General features: G+C 46.3%; 1 protein-coding gene across 1 annotated transcript in view; it reads right to left on the bottom strand.

Moving 5' to 3' along the window:
• Positions 1 to 3,098: 3,098 nt before the first annotated feature.
• LOC133371350 (diacylglycerol O-acyltransferase 2-like) overlaps positions 3,099 to 19,197 on the bottom strand; it is a 61,758-nt gene continuing 45,659 nt past the window's right edge. Inside the window, exons 4-8 of the mRNA XM_061598685.1 lie at positions 17,907 to 17,977; positions 16,556 to 16,760; positions 12,184 to 12,358; positions 9,965 to 10,167; positions 3,099 to 6,750 (exon numbers count right to left, since the gene is read on the bottom strand). Coding sequence (XP_061454669.1) covers positions 6,596 to 6,750; positions 9,965 to 10,167; positions 12,184 to 12,358; positions 16,556 to 16,760; positions 17,907 to 17,977 — 809 coding nt within the window. The 3' untranslated portion in view covers positions 3,099 to 6,595. The remainder of the gene's footprint in view (positions 6,751 to 9,964; positions 10,168 to 12,183; positions 12,359 to 16,555; positions 16,761 to 17,906; positions 17,978 to 19,197) is intronic.

Genomic DNA, 19,197 nt, shown 5'->3' with positions numbered 1-19,197 from the left:
CCTTGAGAAGGGAAGAATGAGGGGAGATATGATAGCACTCTTCACTCTTCAAGTACTGTACTTGAAGGGTTGTCACACAGAGGAGGGCCAGGATCTCTTCTTGATCATCCCAGAGTGCAGGACATGGAATAATGGGCACATGTTACAGGAAGCCAAATTTCAGCTGCACATCAGGAAAAGCATCCTAACTGTTAGAGCAGTACGACAATGGAACCAATGAATACTGGAGACTTTCAAGAGGCAGCTGGACAGCCACCTGTTGGGTATGTTTTAACTTGGATTCCTGCCTTCAGCAGGGGGTTGGACTCAATAGGCCCCTTCCAACTCTACCATTCTATGATTTGTTTTTTATTATTAATTTTTATTAATTTCTTAAGACATATAAAACTCAACCATGAAGCAGAGCCAGCATGGCTTCTGCAAGGGTAAGTCCTGTTTAACCTATTTGAGTGTCAACAAGCATATAGATAGAGGTGATCCAGTTGACATCGTGTACTTGAACTTTCAAAAAGATTTTTGCAAGGTACTTCACCAAAGACTCCTGAGGAAGCTTAGCAGTCATGGAATAAGAGAAGAGCCCTCTTGTGGATCAGGAATTGGTTAAGTAACAGGAAGCAGAGAGTAGGAGCAAAAGAACGGTCCTCCCAATGGAGGATGTATAAAGTGGAGGGCTCCAAAGATCGTTATTGGGACCTGTGCTTTTTAACTTCATAAATGCTCTAGCATTAGGGGTGAGCAGTGAGGTGGCCAAGATTGCTGATGGTATTAAATTGTTCAGGGTTGTTAAAACAAAAAGGGATTGTGAAGAGCTCCAAAAGGACCTCTCCAAACTGAGTGAACGGGTGGTAAAATGGCAAATGCATTTCAGTGTAAATGAGAATAGAGTGAAGCAGATTGGGCCAAAAAATCTTAATTTCACATTTCACGGTCATGGGATCTGAACTGGTGGTGACTGACCTAGAACAAGACCTTGGGGTCGTAGTGGATAGTTCAATAAAGATGTTGACCAAGCATGCAGCAACGATGAAAAAGGCAAATTTCCTGCTAGGGGGTTATTAGAAAAGGGATTGAAAATAAAACTGCCAATATCATAATTAGGGTTGCCAGGTTCATGGCCTGAGACTGATCCTGTAACTTTAGGAGAAGAGAAAGTCAGCCAGGCCTGGCCTCCAAGAGGTCTTCTGTATCTTTAAAAGTTGTGCAGGGGAAAGGGAGAATTCCACCTTGTGGTTTTTCCCATTACAGAGTTGCAAGAACACCTGCACTTGGCTGACTTTCTCTTCTCCTAAAGATACAGGATCAGTCTCAGGCCTGAACCTGGAAACCCTAACCATAATGCCATTATACAAATCTATGGTGCAGCCACATTTAGAATACTGTGTACAGTTCTGGTCACTTCACCTCTAAAAGGATATTGAAAAAAGTTCCAAAAAGGGCAACCAAAATGATCAAGGAGGTGGAGCGACTCCCCTATGGAGAAAGATTGCAGCATTTGGGGCTTTTTAGTTTAGAGAAAAGGCAAGTAATAGGTAGCATGATTTTGTTGTTCTTATGTGCCTTCAAGTCGATTACGACTTATGGCGACCCTATGAATCAATGACCTCCAATAGCATCTGTCATGAACTGCCCTTACAGATCTTATAAGTTCAGGTCTGTGGCTTCCTTTATGGAATCAGTCTGTCTCTTGTTTGGCCTTCCTCTTTTTCTACTTCCTTCTGTTTTTCCCAGCATTATTGTCTTTTCTAGTGAATCATGTCTTCTTCTCATGATGCGTCCAAAGTATGGTAACCACAGTTTTATCATTTTGGCTTCTAGTGATAGTTCTGGTTTAATTTGTTCTAACACCCAATTATTTGTCTTTTGTACAAAATTATGCAGGGCATAGAGCAGCCTTTCCTAACCTTTGGGTCCCCAGATGTTCTTAAAAACTCTTACGCTCTTAAAAAAATTAAATCAGGTGCACACTAGTGCCAAAATCTGTCCTTAGTTTTTCAAAGGTTTTTTTCTCCTACAAATGAGGCTTTCGTTCTTCTTATTTTTCAGGACACTTTAGAATATCTTTAGAATTTCAATTACAGTAGGGCCCCACTCATATGGTGGGTTATGTTCCGGATACCTGCTGTAAAGCAAAAACCGCTGTAAAGCAGAACGCATTGAATAGAATGGCGCGCGATGCCTGAAAACCGCCGTAAAAGTAGAACAAGCGCCATATGAGTGGGGCTTTAGTTTAATTGTGTCTAACTGAGAGCGCTGTATTAGTGAATCGCTGTAAAGTGAAGCTCCGTAAAGTGGAGCCCTACTGTACTCTATAAGGTAAGGCAAGATGGCTGAGGGTGGTTATGTGTTTTTATTTCTATTTAATATTTCTCTGCAGCCTTCTCAGCTGCCTGAACTTTCTGATCTGATCTGAAAAAGCTCCATAACAGGGATTTCCTCAAGACATTTCCCCCTGGGCACTGGTTCACATGGCGATTTAATGTGGGATAGGTGCCACTAGCATCCCTGTTTAATTCGCAGGGTTTACATGACATTGCAGGCAAACTGCAGCCGCAGGATCAGGTTATGCTGCATGGGGATTTCTGTTAAAAACTTTCTAATGAATAATGTCTTCTCATAGTGTGTCCAAAGTATGATAACCTCAGTTTCATCATTTTAGCTTCTAGTGACAATTCTGGTTTAATTTGTTCTAACACCCAATTATTTGTCTTTTTCACAGTCCATGGTATCCGCAAAGCTCTCCTCCAACACCACATTTCAAATGAGTTGATTTTTCTCTTACCCGCTTTTTTCACTTTCCAACTTTCACATCCATACATAGAGATCAGGAATACCATGGTCTGAATGATCCTGACTTTAGTGTTCAGTGATACTTCTTTGCATTTGAGGACCTTTTCTAGTTCTCTCACAGCTGCCCTCCCCAGTCCTAGCCTTCTTCTGATTTTCATCTTAAGCTGTTTTGCAACTGTTTTATACTTGTTTTATGGTTATTGGATTTTAAATGGAATTATTTCTTGTGAGCTGCCTTGGTTTCCAATTGGCAATCCTACCTCACATGGTTGTTAGAAAGACTCCATATACACACACTGGAGATGTAAAAATACATACACTCCATATAATGGTTTATTGTCAAAACCAGTTGGTCATTGCAGAACATTTTTTAAAAAAAATAAAATACAATCGGCATAAGTTTCCTACCAAATAAAAGCAGTGACACCTAGGTAAGCCCTGCCTAATTGCTTTAAAATAGGATTGAAGGGGGAGAGAAAGATTTACAACACAAACACAATCCTTTGCTATGTTCACTCAAAAGTCCCATTGATTTACAGCACAATCCTAACCATGTCTACTCAAAAGTAAGTCCTATTGAATTAAATGAGGTTTACTTCCTGTATGTGGGATCAGCATTGCAGGTTTACTCCCAGAAAAGCATCTATAGGATTACAGCTTCATACTGGGAAGGTTTTCAAAACAGGCTATGTTAGATAAATAAACTGTCCTCTTCAACAGCCTGGCAAAATTTAAACTTGTTTGACTCTTCATAATTAGAAAAGTATACACATTGTGTGGCATCATAAGCTGCATGTACACTTCTTTTAAATTTCTATTCAAAAATTATTTGAAAGATAAAATGTATAATATGCTATTTTTGCAAGTAATTAAAAAACCCTGCATGTACACATTTATTACAATCATAACTGAAATTGTTTACATTAAACAATTGCCTACCAAGTTCCTGCTGTGATTTTTTGTTCTACATCTCCACGCAGAGAGAAAGGGACTTTTACTATCGCTGAAAGCTTACTCAGTTATGATATTTTCAGACAAGCAGGAAAAGACAACCGTTTTCTAGTCTTACAATGGGTTCTAGTTATTGCCTGGAGGTTAACAAATTCTTTGGTCAATCACAACCCTGACTTCACGTATTGGCTTGCAAACCTGAAAAGGTGGGGTTAGAGCAGCCAGCTACGAGTTCATTTAACAGAAGTTGCAGGTGCGGCTGACGTTTTGGTGTATATCTCTTGAACCAGACCACCAAGAAACTTAATCTTTTTTTTAAATGAAAGCTGAGAGTCTGGAGATTGGGGTGACATGTGGAGACTTCGACCCTAAAAATCTGGAGTCTCTGGGCAAAAACCAGAGACCTGGCAACCCTAGACCATTCCATGCTATGATATCAGGATGGGAAGCACTAAGTACCAATACAGAAATATCTGAGCAAAATCAGACCAAAACCACTATGACTGCTAAATCAGGCCTGGCACCAGAGGGTGGCCAGGTTGGGCCCTGGCCGAGGACCCCTGTAGCCCAGAGAGGCCCCAGAAGGACCCCTGCTTAGGGTGGGAGGATACCCCTCCCATTCCATGATCTTCAGTAGTGTCAGGTACTGCAACCCAATATTGCCACAGATCTTGGAGTGAGGGCTTACAGGCACACACACCCTATATAGGCAGTGTGGGCTTCAACAATCCCACACACGTGCCCCATCTATCTCTCCCATCTGTGTGCAGGTCATACATGATGTGTGCATATGCCTGCCTGCCATCACCCAAGATGACATTGGGGGCTTTCTTAAGGGGTTCATTACCCGCTGCCATCTTGATTTATGGCAGGCATGCATGCTACACATGCACATCATGCACACTGCTGTAAGAGGTAGGGGGCGCATGGGGGGCTTATTAGCCCCCACGCTGCTTGTATCAGGATTGGGTGGTGGGCTACAGTACTGTACATCTGGGGTAAGCTAGTGCCCAAGGGCCCAGTGATGCCTGGTGCTGTCCCTGACTGAAATATCCTATCCCAACCAAGCTCACTAAAGCGAACCCCAGCACTGGCACCCTTATATGGGCATCCTAAGTAGCTGCCTCAGACATCAGGCACGGCATGCTGGGAGAAGGCATAGGCTTCTGTGCCAACTCCACAACACAAAACACAAACAAGTTCCACAGAAACAAACAATGCACTTTTTGCTGGGCAGCATCTGAGACTGCAGGCAGGAATTGGGGAGGGTGATCCATAAAATTCCCCAAGGTGAAGCGCCTGGCCCACCTTGCCCCATGTGAGGGGATTCTGTTTTCCCCTCCCCCCAAAATAGGAGCATTCACATCTGTAATCACCCCTCCAGGGTCTTAAATGGTACAGTCCAGGAAAAACAGCACTGTGTGTTCTTGCTGAATGTGGAAAGTGGCCCTTGTTTTATATTGTGGAGTTGGTGAGGGCCAGCAGAGGGTGCTTGAGCTTCATATGTGTGCCAAAGTCCATGTCCAGAGCACGACCAGCTGGTTAACCCTTGCCCTTTATGAAACATCACAATTATTCTATCCAGCCTCTGGCAGCAGAAGCATCTGAGCCCGCTGTGGTCCCAGGAAGCATCAGCCAACCTTACTAACAATACCCAGATTACTCGGGAATGCAAGAGGTTAGATACGCTCATGAATCATGGCTGGAGTCTAGCCACACACACACACATACCACCCCATGAAGCAGCCTGGAGCATCTGCAGGGTAACAACACCCGCTGAAAGGACTTGCCTTCAGTCACTGCCAGGTGAGTGGTAACCAGGACGACCACTGAAGCCACGCAGCAGAGGCATTCCTGACCTGGACAGTCTTTCTGTGTAATAAATGATAAGCAAGCACGGGCAATTGTTATGGGCAATCCTGATGGCAGGAGTTGGGAAGTCATGTTTTCTCAGCCCTCAGGCAGAGAAATATATATATATATATTTGGTGCTAGGAAGAGTCAAGCTCCCTTCATCAGCACGGCCTTATTTCCAGAGCGAGTCCTGGATCAAGCACCCTCCGATTCACGCTCCACCAACAGGATTGGCACATACCACCAAAGTGATTGGAGTGGGAAATCCACATGTCACCCTCCCTTCCCTCGCAATCTGCACTTCACGAGGAGGTTCTCCAGCACAATGTCCACAAAATGAAGATCTGTCCAGATTTGACATCTTGCTGGAGCCGGACAGCTAACTTGAGGGTTAGCCCACCGGGGCAGATCTTTCCCTCTGCTTTCCTTACCGTGCCTCAAAACTGTATCAGCCCTGCTCCCTGCCCCCTTTGTTGCCACCCCCAGCCATGAGGTCAATCCCCATGCGTAAGGTCAATGGGGAAGTCCAGAGACTGGCGCACGGTGGTTGTGATGATTCTGCCCCTCATTGCAGCATAACCCAAATCTGCTGTTGGAGTCAAGGCCTCGGCTCAAGTAGAAGGAGCTTGGGAAGTTTACCAGGGCCTGGACTTGCATTAGCCTTTCCTCTCTTTGCTAGAACAGGAGGCAAGGGGGAGGTCCCTCGTGTCTAGGCCGCTCCATCTAGCTCAATAGTGTCTACTCTGACTGGCAGTAGCTTTTCCTCATCAACTGCTAGTAGATTATAGTGATATCTGGGGACTGAACCTTCTGCAAGCACACCATGTGTTCTGCCTTGCAATAGCTCTGCCCCCGCTCCCTCTTGCACCCGACGGACCAGTCAGGTACAAGAGCAGGTGGGGGAGCACTTGCTGGACTCCCACCCCAGAACCCCAAAGCAGGCAGCCCCCAGGGGGTTAAGGGATCGGCAGCTTTCTCTCCCCCACCCCATCACTGGTCTCAGTCACAGGATCCGCAGTTCAGCTGTCTCTGACAATCCATACTTGACTTTGTGGTCGTTGAAGAGTTTGCAAAGAGACTGGATGTACATGGAGTGATACAGATCCACCATCTCACACGTCGGCTGCTCAATCTTGGGCACAGTCACCGGCTCTCCAACTAACGGGGGAAAGAGAAAGAAGAAGTTGGTCAGGCAAAGCTATGCACACGCAGAAAGCTCCCCTGTCACCCAGAGTGCCTATTTCTGGATGAAGTGGCAAGTCTAACTTACATAAATGATTGACAGCATGGAGCTCATGACCTTTGGAGAAAGATGCCATATACAAGGTTTTTATATACTAATGATAGATTGGCCAAGCTGGCATCCTTGGTTTTAAAGGAGATACAGTGGGCATGACAGAAATCTGGTGGAATGGAGGGAACCAGTGGGACACAGTTGTATCTCGGGATACAACTTCTATAGGAAAGGCAGGGAAGGGTGTGTACTGGAGGTGGTGTTGCTTTGTACATCAGAAAAGACCTAGAGTCCAACAAGAAATCTGCCCCAAAGGGGCAGGCTGCTCTGCAGAATCACTGTGGGTGGCACTATCAGCCCCCCTAAATGTTTAGTACTGGGAACATGCTATTGCCCCCCCCACCGCCACCAAAATGCCCGGGGTGATCTTGAGATGGAAAATAAATCAAGGAGGCATCCAAAAGAGACCTATGGAATCATGGGTTCTTGAATGCTTGGGGTGGTGGTGTCTGGATGGCATGGATGGTGCTCCTGTTGAGGGTATTGTCACACTATGGAATGGTAGGTTAAGCAGAATCATTGACCCAATCACTCCTGAATGCCTTCACCATTGCTGTGGAGCACATAGGTCACCTGGGTACTCTAGTGACTGAACATACGAGCATGAAAACAGGAAGATCAGTGGCTAGCATGCAGGTGGCATAAATCTCTGACCAAACATGGGCGAAGTCACACTGCACTCAGTTGGACTGCAGAAGCAATGAGGGGAAGGAGGCCAGTTGCAGCAAAATCCTCTTCTCTAAAGGAAGATCAGCCTGGCTCCTGTTTGAAGACTGGCCTTTTGAGCTGATCTCCTCCTCCTCCAGCCCCCTTCCCTTCCTGTGTACCCAATTTTAATTGCTGCGAGTGTCAAAACAGAGAAAAAAATAGGGAGGGGAGGGGATGCAACGCCATGTTGCCACTGCATCCGGATGATTACTGGGGTATTTCCCTCTGATGTTTTTATGAGTCCTCTTCAAGAGGTTGAATTTGTATTTGAGATTATTGAACGGAGTTCAGGATAGTGAATTATAATGAAACTTTCCTGGTCAGTGAGTTGGCAAAAAATGCTTTTTCATTGTCCCAGTAAAGGTTATAATAAGTCCATATGAACTTGTTTAAAAGAATGTAACTTCTCAGTGTGAATTCTATTGTGTTTAAAAGGTTTGCTACTTGTGCCAATCTGAACAGCTGCGCATTGCCTTCAAAATCTTGCCCTTTCACTGGTAAGTCGAGGTGTGCCTGGCACCAACACTGTTATCTTTTCGGCGCCAGGTCAGGACTTTCCTCTTCTCCCGGGAATTTTAGCATGTGTTTTTAAATTGTTTTTTTAAAAATGTGTTTTTAAATTTGTATATTTGTTTTTAATGTTTTTAATTGTTGTAAACTGCCCAGAGAGCTTTGGCTATGGGGCGGTATACAAATGTAATAATGATGATGATGATGATGATGATAATTATTATTATTTCTCTGTTTTCTGGTGTTTTTCTTGTTATTACCTACCATGTCGATGAGCATGGATTATAAATCCAAGGAAAGCAAAAAGTTTGATAAATACGTGCATGCATTCAGCAGCCCTTGGGGTGGGGGCAGGGGTGGGGAAAGTGGCGGGGGGGGGCAAAAAGGCTTCTAGCAACAGAGGCAGTTGCACAAGCTTCCAGGAGGTGGCAGCACCGCACATGCATTCCCAAAAGGGAGTGGAATACTGTCTCCTCACAAAAGGCAACACAAAAAGCAGTCGCTGGACATCCTTATGCTGGCCTTGTTAACAATACTGGAACCTGCCAGCAGGGGTGTAGTCATCCGGGGTCTTGAGGGGTCTCTTAGGGGCTTTTTTGGGAGCAGGGTCCTTATGTCTCCAGCATCCTGCAAGCCAATCAGCATGCAAGAGGAGTGTGATGGCCACTGAGAAGTCTTCTAACTTGCTTCCTTGTCCTTTCCTGCTGACTGGAGCCAATCAGAGTGAAAGGAGGTGAGTCAGCCACTGAGAAGACTCTTCTCAGTAGCTAACACTCTCCCCTTTCATTCTGATTGGCTCTTAGGGACATCTGTTGTTGTGGAAGACAGTGTTAACAAGGATCTCATTCTTAACCCAGCAGCAAAAATAAATAATAATTTTTAAAAGGATGAGATGAGGTATTGCTGTGACTATCATGAAGGGACCCTGCACTTCTGAATTTGCCACTGTGTGACTGCCTGTCAGTATTGCCTGCTCTGATTGGCAGCAGCTCTCCAGGGCCTCATGCAGGGAGGGGTCTTTCTCACTGCCTGATCACCTTAACTGGAGATCGAAATGGAGCCTTCTGAATGCAAAACATATGTTCTAGCACAGATACGGCCTCTCAGATCATTGCCGCTGTGCATGCGACGCCTTCAGGGGCTCTGCTATCAGAGTAGGCACATGACCCAAGCAGCCTGCCAGCCATAGTTTGGCAGGTTGGATGATCTGTTTTTATATATATATATGTATTTTATACATACCTTTATAACCTGCCTTTCCTCCAAGGAGCTCAAAGAGGCATGCACAGTTGTTTTGGTCCTCATTTTAGCCTCACAATCACCGTGGGAGGGATGGTGATTGGCCCCAGGTCATCCAGTGAACTTCATGGCTGAGTGGGAAACTGAACCCTGGTCTCATAGATTTTGGTCCGACACTCTAACCACTGTGCCACCCTGACTCTCATGCATCATGTTCGGATAGGACACATGCATCGTGGTTTTGCAATCCTTGTCAGGCATCACAAAACCAGAGGCTTCTTTGGCCATCAGGCTGTGTTTTGCTTCATGGGTCTGGGGTCTATGATTTCAACCACTCTCATTAGCCATTATCATATTGGAACTGGAGGGTGGGACAGGCAATCCCTGAGACTGAGTGGACCTTGAGAAATTTAGAAAGGGATAAAACTTTATCAATTGCTGCCACATGCCGTAAGGAATGGTCCCAACTCAGGATCACCCTCGCAAGCCTCTCACTGGCTCCCATGACCACTTTAACACAAACAATGACGGATTTAACCCTCTTTCCAGTTCCCCAAAACCAAAGTGACACAAGGCAAGCTCTGGGGGCAGTGGGGGGTCGAGGCGGCAGGAAATACTCACTGATGGTGGTGACTGGTCTGGGAAAAGGCAGGAAACCACGGGAATGGGCTGAAATGAAGCCCCTTCCATAAAAGAAGCAAGGAGCAAAGCCCAGAAATTTTTTGAATTTGTCTTGAACTTTCCTCATCCAAGTACCTTCCTCAAAGAGCACCTGCTGGAAAAGATCATTCTCTCCAAAAGAGAAAGCAGGAACCAGGTGGGCCCTGTGGGAGAGAGAGGACAGGGGAGTCAGATGTGTCACACTGGACAGAGAACATCAGACCAAGCCCCGAGAACCCCCCCACCCCACCAAGCTACAGCAGCTCCCCAACCAACCCCACGTCCTCCTGGTGGGTCAGAAGATGTGCCTTCGTGGTTGGCCGACGCAGCACCTCTCCAGCTTGTTTGCTTTGAGGGATTCTCGCTTTCGGGCCAAGCACATGCCGTGCACTTCCAGCTCAGGGGTGCGAAGAGGCTGGGCTTGAAGCCCTCTAGAGAAGAGGGCCTGCCTTGCCACCTCCATTCGCATAGCAAGGCTGAGTTGGCGGCTATGCAGAATGAGTGGGAGACTGTGAAAGATACAGAGGCAAACTCTACAACAGTGACAGGATGGTGTAGCTCTGCGCCAAAGAAAACTTTTATTATTCCTCCACAGAATGCTTGTGCGCAATACCAGGTCGCAAAAGTGATGTGTTATATTGGGTCACCAATCTTTGTCGGCCAGTGGACACATTTGGACGGGTGCCACTTCCTCTGGTCACTTCTCTCCACAAACGAGGTTCATTCCCCCCCCGCCCAAGAGATAGAAACAGGGGTGCAGAGGTCCAGGGTCTCAGGGGTCTTAGACCCCTTACTTTTTTGGTCCTAATGCCTCCAGTGTCCTATGAGACAATCAGCATGAAAACGGAGTGTGTTAGCCACTGAAAAGGATCTTCTTACATGGTTCCTTGTCCTTTCCTGCTGACTGGAGCCAATCAGAGTGAAAGGAGGCGAACCAGCCACTGAGAAGACTCTTCTAAGCAGCTAACGTACTCCTCTTGCATGCTGATTGGCCCCTATGGACATCTGTTTTTCTAGAAGAAGGGGCATGTGGGAAGGACTGAGGAGTGTGGAGATGGTGACAAAGAGCAAGCAAGTGAATGGTGGGATGTAGCTATGAGGAGGCGTGGCGTGACTATCATGAAGGGACCCTGCACTTCTGAACTTGTCACTACACTACTGGATAAAAATATAGAAAGCCTGGACACACACTCTTCGCTTTTCCAAGGGACCTGGGAAATAGTCACATCCAGTTGCATTAATCTGAGCCTTGGGAAGCACATCAAGTTGAAAGAGGCCGTGGAATAGAGGACAGAGCAGCTCCTGACATCCCTCAGTCAGCCTGTGGGTCCATCCAGCTCAGAACTGTCTCTTCAGGATTTCAGGCAGGAGCTTTTCCCAGCCCTGCCGGGCGATGCTACCAGGCATTGAGCTTGCCCCCTCTGGCCTGCAAAGCAGATGCGCTGCCACTCTGGCCCTTTCCCAAGCGGGAAACAGCCGTCACTCTGCCAATGCCCTCTTTCAGCTTGGCATACTTTTCAAGGGAGAAAAGGGTAAGCCCCCTCAGCACCTCATGATTGGGGGGGGGGCATGGGAGTGCTCAGACTTTTCGTGGGCACTAGAGGAAGATCTATTACTCTCCTAAGTGGGAGATTCAGGAGACAAAAGAAAAAACGTTTCTTCACACAATGCATAATTAATTTATGGCAGGCATTGCCAAAAGATGCAATAAAATGTAAATGGACTGCCTTCAAGTCGATTCCCACTTATGGTGACCCTATGAATAGGGTTTTCATGAGGCTGAGAGGCAGTGACTGGCCCAAGGTCACCCAGTGAGCTTCATGATTATGTGGGGATTCGAACCCTGGTCTCCCAGGTCGCAGTCCAACACCTTAACCACTACACCACACTGGCTCTCAAAGATGCAAAGGATGGCTTTACAGAATGAAGAGACAAATCTGCACAGCTGTGATGGCTCTGTGGCATCTCCAGAATCAAAGCAAGGACTCTGCTGAATGCTGGTGCTGGGCCTTCCCAGAGGCAACTGGTTGACCAGTATGGGACCTTTGCTCTGATCCAGCTGCAGGGCCGCTCTTTCATATGTTGTTTCATTCTTAGGGGATTGCCTGTGGCCATCCTATGGGTCTCTTTACCTCTAGACAAGTAATGGAGAAACTCAACGTTCAGCAGATGGTACGCACCCATGGCGGAGGGCCATCCGGACAAAACCCTTGCGTTTGTTTAGAATTAATGTTGTCACTCCCGGCTGGCAGGAGAGGGCCTCAGCCGCACCCCCAACTACTATTGCCACAGCGTTTCCAGTGCCATTCCTGGATATTAGGTGCTCTATTGCCTTTTGGGTCACGGGACACAAACCTGCAAAGTGGAGAATCATGAAAGTGTTAGAACCCCTCTCTCCAGGCAAGAGAGTTACCCTGCCTCACGCCCACCTCCCCACTCCCCACTTTTGCCTTTTGTCTTTCGTTTCTCCAGCCCTTTAGCCCTAAAGGGTCTGGTGCCTGCCATATTAGAGCAACAACATCCTCAGATGAAGAGATGACTCATGGGGAAAATACCACAAACCAAAAACATAATATAGTCCTTTAAAGCAAATGACAGCAAGGTTAAACTAATTGAATAGTCATTTAAAATTTGCCTTTGGGTTTATCAAGAAGGCTGTCAACAATCAAGGGCTCACCACCAATGTGTGCCAATCTGCTGGGACATCCTCACAGCTTGGATTTGAAGCTGCAATCCTGAGCATAATTCCTAGAGATCATATCCTACTGAGCTTGGTGGGACCAGCTTCTGAGTAAACATACTTAGGGCAGCATTGCACAAGTAGCAGAAGATGCCCTTGTTAGGGTGAAAGAGCTCTAGCTTTTTGTCATCCAGTAAGAGCCACAGGCAGGTAAATATCAAAGTGAATGTCAGTGGCATTCTTTAAAGCAGGAACTTCCACAATGCTGGATGGGCCTTTGACTTATTTTCCAATAGGGAACATTCCGTTTTTTTACAGAACAAAAAATTAGGATGTATTGTAAATTGTTGTAACCCACCCTGGGACCTCAGGGTGAAGGGCGGGTTAATCATCATCATCATCATCATCTCCCACATTCTTCAAAATACTGGGAAAAAACAAACACAGTAGCTATTGTTTATTTACTTGTTAAGTTGTCTAAAACAAGTACTGGGGACGTTCTATTGTCTGCCCCCCCCATCAAAACACTCAAACGATCAAAACACTCTAGATACCCTAAATGACTGTGTTCTAGAACAGTTGGTCATGGAACTGACCAGAGAGGTGGCGACCCTGGAGTTAATCTTAAGTGGCCCCCAGGATCTGATGCAAGATGTAAGTGTTGTTGAACTGATCGGGAACAGTGACCATAGTGCTATTAAATGTAAATGGCCAATTGCCAAGAAAAGCCAACAAGGTCCATTTCACTTCAAAAGAGGAAACTTCCCCAAAATGAGGGAATTGGTAAAAAGACAGTTGGAAAAAAAGAGTCCAGGGAGTCAAATCACTCCAAAATACTTGGGAGTTGTTTAAAAACACAATATTAGAAGCTCAACTGGAGTGTATTCCATAGATCAGGAAAGGCACCATCAGAGCCAAGAGGATGCCAGTGTGGTTAACAAAAGAAGCTATGAGAGGCAAGAAGGCTTCCTTCAATAATAGAAATCTTGTCCGAATTAGGAAAATAAAAAGCAGCACAAACTCTGGCAAAACAAATGCAAGAAGACAATATGGGATGCTAAAAAAGAATTTGAGGAGCACATTGCTAAGAACATAAAAACCAACAACAACAAAAATCTTCAAATACATTCAAAGCAGGAGACCATCTAGGGAGGTGGCTGGATCCTTGGATGACAAGGGAGTCAAAGGTGGGCTCAAACAAGATAAGGAGATGGCAGAGGATTGAAATGAATTTTCTGCATTTGTGTGTCTTCATAGTAGAGGATATAGGGAAAATCCCTGCACCTGAACTTACAGGAAGGGAGTCTGAGGAACTGAGGCAAATAGTGGTGATGAGTGATGAAGTTCTAGGTTTAACAGATGAAAACTGACAAATCGCCGGGTCCAGATGGCATCCACCCAAGTGTTCTCAAAGAACTCAAATGTGAGATTGCTGATCTTGTAACAAAAATATATGACTTGTCCCTCAGATCCGCTTCCATATCTGAGGACTGGAAAGTGGCCAATATAATGCCAATCTTTAAAAAAGGATCGAGGTGAGATCCTGGAAATTACAGCGTGGTTAGCTTAACATCTCTCCCAGGAAAACTGGTAGCAAGTATTATTAAAGACAAATTAACCAAGCATACAGAAGAACGAGTCCTGCTAAAGCAGAGCCAGCATGGCTTCTGCAAGGGAAAGTCCTGTCTCACTAACCGAGTAGCAGTACTGTAGTAGCAAATGCAGAAGTGCAGGGTCCCTTCATGTTAGTCACAGACACGGCCCTCCCCCCTTTTTGCTGCTGAGTTGAGAACAAGATCCTTGTTAACTCCTTCTTCCACAACAGACAATAAGCATGAACGGGAAAAGTGTAAGCTACTAAGAAGAGTCTTCTCAGTGATTGACTCACTTCCTTTCACTCTGAATGACTTCAATCAGCAGGAAAGGACAAGGAAGAATGTTAGGAGGCTCTTGTCAGTGGCTAACACACTCCCCTTTCATGCTGATTGGCTTGCAGGATGCTGGAGACATACAGACCCTGCTGAGACCCTGCTCCCAAAAAAGTAAAGGTCTAAGACCCCCCGAGGTCCCAGAGAACTAAACCCCTGCCTATTAGAATCCTTTGAGAGTGTCAACAAGCATATAAATAGTGGTGATCCAGTGGACATAGTGTACTTGGACTTTACAAAAGCTTTCGACAAGGTACCACAGCAAAGACTCCTGAGGGAGCTTAGCAGTCATGGAATAAGGGGAGAGGTCCTCGTGTGGATCAGGAATTGGTTAAGTAGCAGGAAGCAGAGAGTAGGAGCAAAAGGACGGTCCTCCCAATGGAGGGATGTAGAAAGGGGAGTCCCCCAAGAATCAGTATTGGGACCTCCTGTGCTTTTTAACTTGTTTTAACGATCTAGAGTTAGGGGTGAGCAGTGAGGTGGCCAAGGTGGCTGATGATACTAAATTGTTCAGGGTTGTTGAAATAAAAAAGGGATTGCAAAGAGTTCCAAAAGGACCTCATCAGACTGAATGAATGGGCAGTAAAATGACAAATGCAATTCAGTGCCACTAAGTGTAAAGTTTTGCATATTGAAGCAAAAAAATCTTAATTTCTCATATGGACTCACGGGGTCTGAACTAGCAGTGACTGACCAGGAATGAGACCTTGGGGTTGGAGTGGATAGCTTGATGAAGATATTGACCCAGTGTGTGGTGGCTGTGAAAAAGGCAAATTAGGAAAGATATTGAAAATAAAAACTGCTGACATCATAATGCCATTGAATAAATCTATGGTGAACGCATTTGGAATACTGTGTACAGTTCTGGTCCCACCTCAAAAAGGATATTGTAGAGTTGAAAAGGTTCTGAAAAGGGCAACCAGAATGATCAAGGGGATGGAGTGGCTCCCCTGTGAGGAAAGGCTGCAGCATTTGGGGCTCTTTTAGAGAAAAGGCGAGTCAGACGTGAAACGAGTGTATAAAATTATGCATGGCACCGGAGAAAGTAGATAGAGAATTTTTTTTCTCCCTCATAACACTAGAACTCGTAGACATTCAATGAAGCTGAATGTTGGGAGATTCAGGACAGACAAACAAAGTTCCTTCATGCTGTGCATAGTTAAACTATGGAATTCGCTCCCACAAGAGGCAGTGATGGCCACCAGCTTGGATTAGACAAATTCAAGGAGGAAAAGGCTATTGATGGTTACTGGCAGTAATGGCTGTGCTCTGCCACCGTAGTCAGATTCTTCTGAATGCAGGTTGCTGGAAAACGCGGGAGGGGAGAGTGCTCTTGCATTCAGGTCTTGCTTGTGGGTTTCCCATAGACAATTGGTTGGCCCCTGAGAGAACAGGATGCTAGACTAGATGGGCCACTGGCCTGATCCAGAAGGCTCTTCTTACGTTCTTTTGTTCTAAGAGATTGAAGCAATGGCTCCATTACTGGCGTGTTGCAAAATGTACACCTTTATATCAATAATATACCGGAAAGGTACTTATAAACAATGCCCTTCAATATTTATTTAATATTAAAGATATAATCCATAAAATGCTTTCGTTAAAATGCATTTAATTATTCAGTTAATTAAAATCCAGGCAGTTAGTTAATTATTGGTTTCCCTAACAATTAGTTGTCACTAGGAGCTGAGCCTAAGAGAAACTTGCCCACAGCTACCCAAACAGCCCAATCTCCTAGATGTACAGGGAACATGATTCGAATCCTGGCCCTGCCACAGATTCCCTGGATGACTCTGGCATTCTCACTACCTCAGTTTCCTCATCGGTGGGGTCCACTCATTAAAAAGCATGCTTTGCATGCCCCAAAGCTCTGCCTTCTGTCCCAAAGGAAGTTGGAGATTTATCTGGCTGGAAATCAGTTTAGGGAGGGCCCAGAGACAGACTCACCACCACTCATCAGGTATTCTCTGAATCCAGGCATTCGGAAGTTGCCAGCCAGGGTGGCCAAGAAGGGTTTGATTCCAGGAAATTTTTCGCAGAAGCCAGTGGAATAAGTGACGAAGTTGCAGAAAGCTCCAACACACAGGATCCCATGCGGATGGATCCCAACAATGTAGTTGTGGGTGGGAAGGAGGTTGTGTGTCTTCACTAGCTGGAAGGTAATAAGACACGCGTGAGGAGGACTCTCGCTTTCCCACACTTGACACGGGCATGTTGGTTAAGGGAACCCTGCACCTTTGAGAGGAAGCTGTGGGCTCAGTCGACTGAATTCATGTTGGGGTCAAACCTTCTTGGCCGCATTGTCGACCCCAGTGTGCTGAGTGCTCTGGCTGGAACATTACCTCCACCCATGGAGAAAATGGAAGTCCCCCCCAAAGATCAGTCCTGGGACCTGTGCTTTTTAAGGACTGGAGCCAGAGAGAGTGAAGAGGTTTGGGGGGGGAGAGGAAGAAGGTGGGGAGGAAGAAGGACGAGCAGACGAGACAGGTCAGCAGAGAGAGGTCGCAGGAGCAGCCCCGAAAGAGTGACTGGCTGCTGACTTGAAAAGATGCTGAAAAGGAAGCAAGAGAGGAGGGAATCCAGCTGCACCAGTCCCTTCCCACTCTCTCTTCTCTGTGGATTGACTAGCAGTGCTGCTGACCAGCACTGCCCCATCCTGTGCTACATGATGCCATTCAGAACAATAAGGCCCAAACACGGCAGTGCAGGGGGCAGCTTTGGCTCCGGACACCCTACCTCATGCTTGCCTATGGGGTGGTGTTTTTAAAGGGGGGCCTGGAGCTGGGGGGGAGGCTGGCCCCAATAGTGATGATTGCTGATTGGCCAGCACAAGAGAGAGACGGAATCAGCTGTCCAAGTGAGTGAAAATGGATGAATAAGTGTGCGTGAGAGGCGGGAGGGCGGCTGGGCTCTTCTGGCTCTCGGGGTTCTGGGATACTTTGGGAGGACAGTGCCCCAGTGGCCTAAGCTTAGTTATTTATCTAATTTATATCCTGCCCTTCCTCCCAGAAGGAGCTCAGGGCAGCCACGTGTGTTTGAATGTCTGAATTTGGCTCCTCAGTTGCTTATTTGAATTTCAACTCTTGTCTTATCTCAGGGTGGCTTAAAACATCTGAAATACTCCACTAGCTTATTTTGCACCAAAGCAAGTTCCACTCTGTTTTAAAGGTCTGCCAGTAGACTGATCGGTATGGACTCTCTATTCATTTTATACAGCCAATATTTAGCCGAGCGCTAAATCTTGACGTGGAGCCTTGCCGTGTTTGGGAGGACACACTTGTCCCCTATCAGCGCTTACCTGAATAGGAAAATAATCTCGGAAGTGATACCAGATGGACCAGTTCCGGACCCAGGAAGAACTTCTCCCACCTGCAAGGCAGCACAGAAAAGGGAGCAGTTTTAATCCTTGCGTGTTCAGTAAAATGCCTGAGCAGAAGACCGAAGAGGCTCCACTTCAGCTGGAAACAAGAGAACTAACATCTTGTGTCATCACCAGTGGTTTGGGGTTGCATTCGTTTGTGGCTTTGTTTATTTATTGCTATAATTGTTAATTTGTGTTAACCAGCTTAATCAACAGTGTTAACGAAATATTGGGACAGTCTTGAACAACTGGCAATTTGCCACCACATGCACAGATGGCAAATTGGGAGTGGCTCTTTTAGACCTATTTCAGGACTACAGTCCCCCACCCTCAGCCTGAAACTGTTTACGATGGTGGCCAAGGATCTCGCTCTCTGTCACTCTCCTTTTAAAAGCAATTTTGATGGCACTGGAGATCTGACAGCTGATGCCCTTCCCTGGTCCTCTGAGAAAGGTGGCTTTTAAGAGTTAAAAAGGGGGGGAAAGAAAGTCTCCACTATTTATTGTAGGCCTCATGTAGCCCCCAGACTGGTGTAAATCACATCACACTGGGCCCTTCTCTCCAGGGATTGTCAAAAATACCCCTCCCTCCAAAATTGGACACCCCCAAAAGGGGAGACAGGAGATTATCACTGGTGTCCACAGGGTGTGTGTGTGTGTGGGAAGTGTTGTGACCCTGGGTCAGACTCCTTCAGGGGGGGCTTGGGGACTTGCCATGTGCAGCAAGAACTCCAGTGAGGACAAGGCTATGGCTACTTCCTCAAGGAGGAACTACCACTACTTTATTTGGGGCCCTCTGGCTGGAGGACTCAGCCCCCTCAGTGGCGGCTGGTGTCCACTGGACCTGGTGGGACTGCTAGGAGGTCACAGGGGGCAATGAGAGGTCATAGGGGCAAAGCCAAGTTGCTCTGGTTTTCTCCCCATCTTCCTCCCTTGCAAAGACGCTGTGGACACTTAAGCACTGCAGTTTTACAAAGAGCACCTAACTAAACTGAAAAAGGTCTTTGGTTCAGAAGGGTTCCCTGCGGTCGCGGTTGCTCTTCTGCTGGGAGAAAGGTTGTGTAGCCTCCAGCTGTTCTGGTTCTCTTCCTGTCCTCCCTTTCCGAGAACAGTGGATGCTTAAATACTTATTTCAGAAAGGGCCGTTGCTGTGCTGTCACAGTTTCTCATGCAGGTCCACGGCATGCCACAATAACTGCACATTACTCAGAAACAAGCCCCAGTGATTG

The sequence above is a fragment of the Rhineura floridana genome, chromosome 16 (genome assembly GCF_030035675.1).
Source record: "Rhineura floridana isolate rRhiFlo1 chromosome 16, rRhiFlo1.hap2, whole genome shotgun sequence".
NCBI lineage: Eukaryota > Metazoa > Chordata > Lepidosauria > Squamata > Rhineuridae > Rhineura > Rhineura floridana.
Note: the sequence above shows the minus strand (reverse complement) of the source record. Positions and strands in the feature narration are given on the sequence as shown.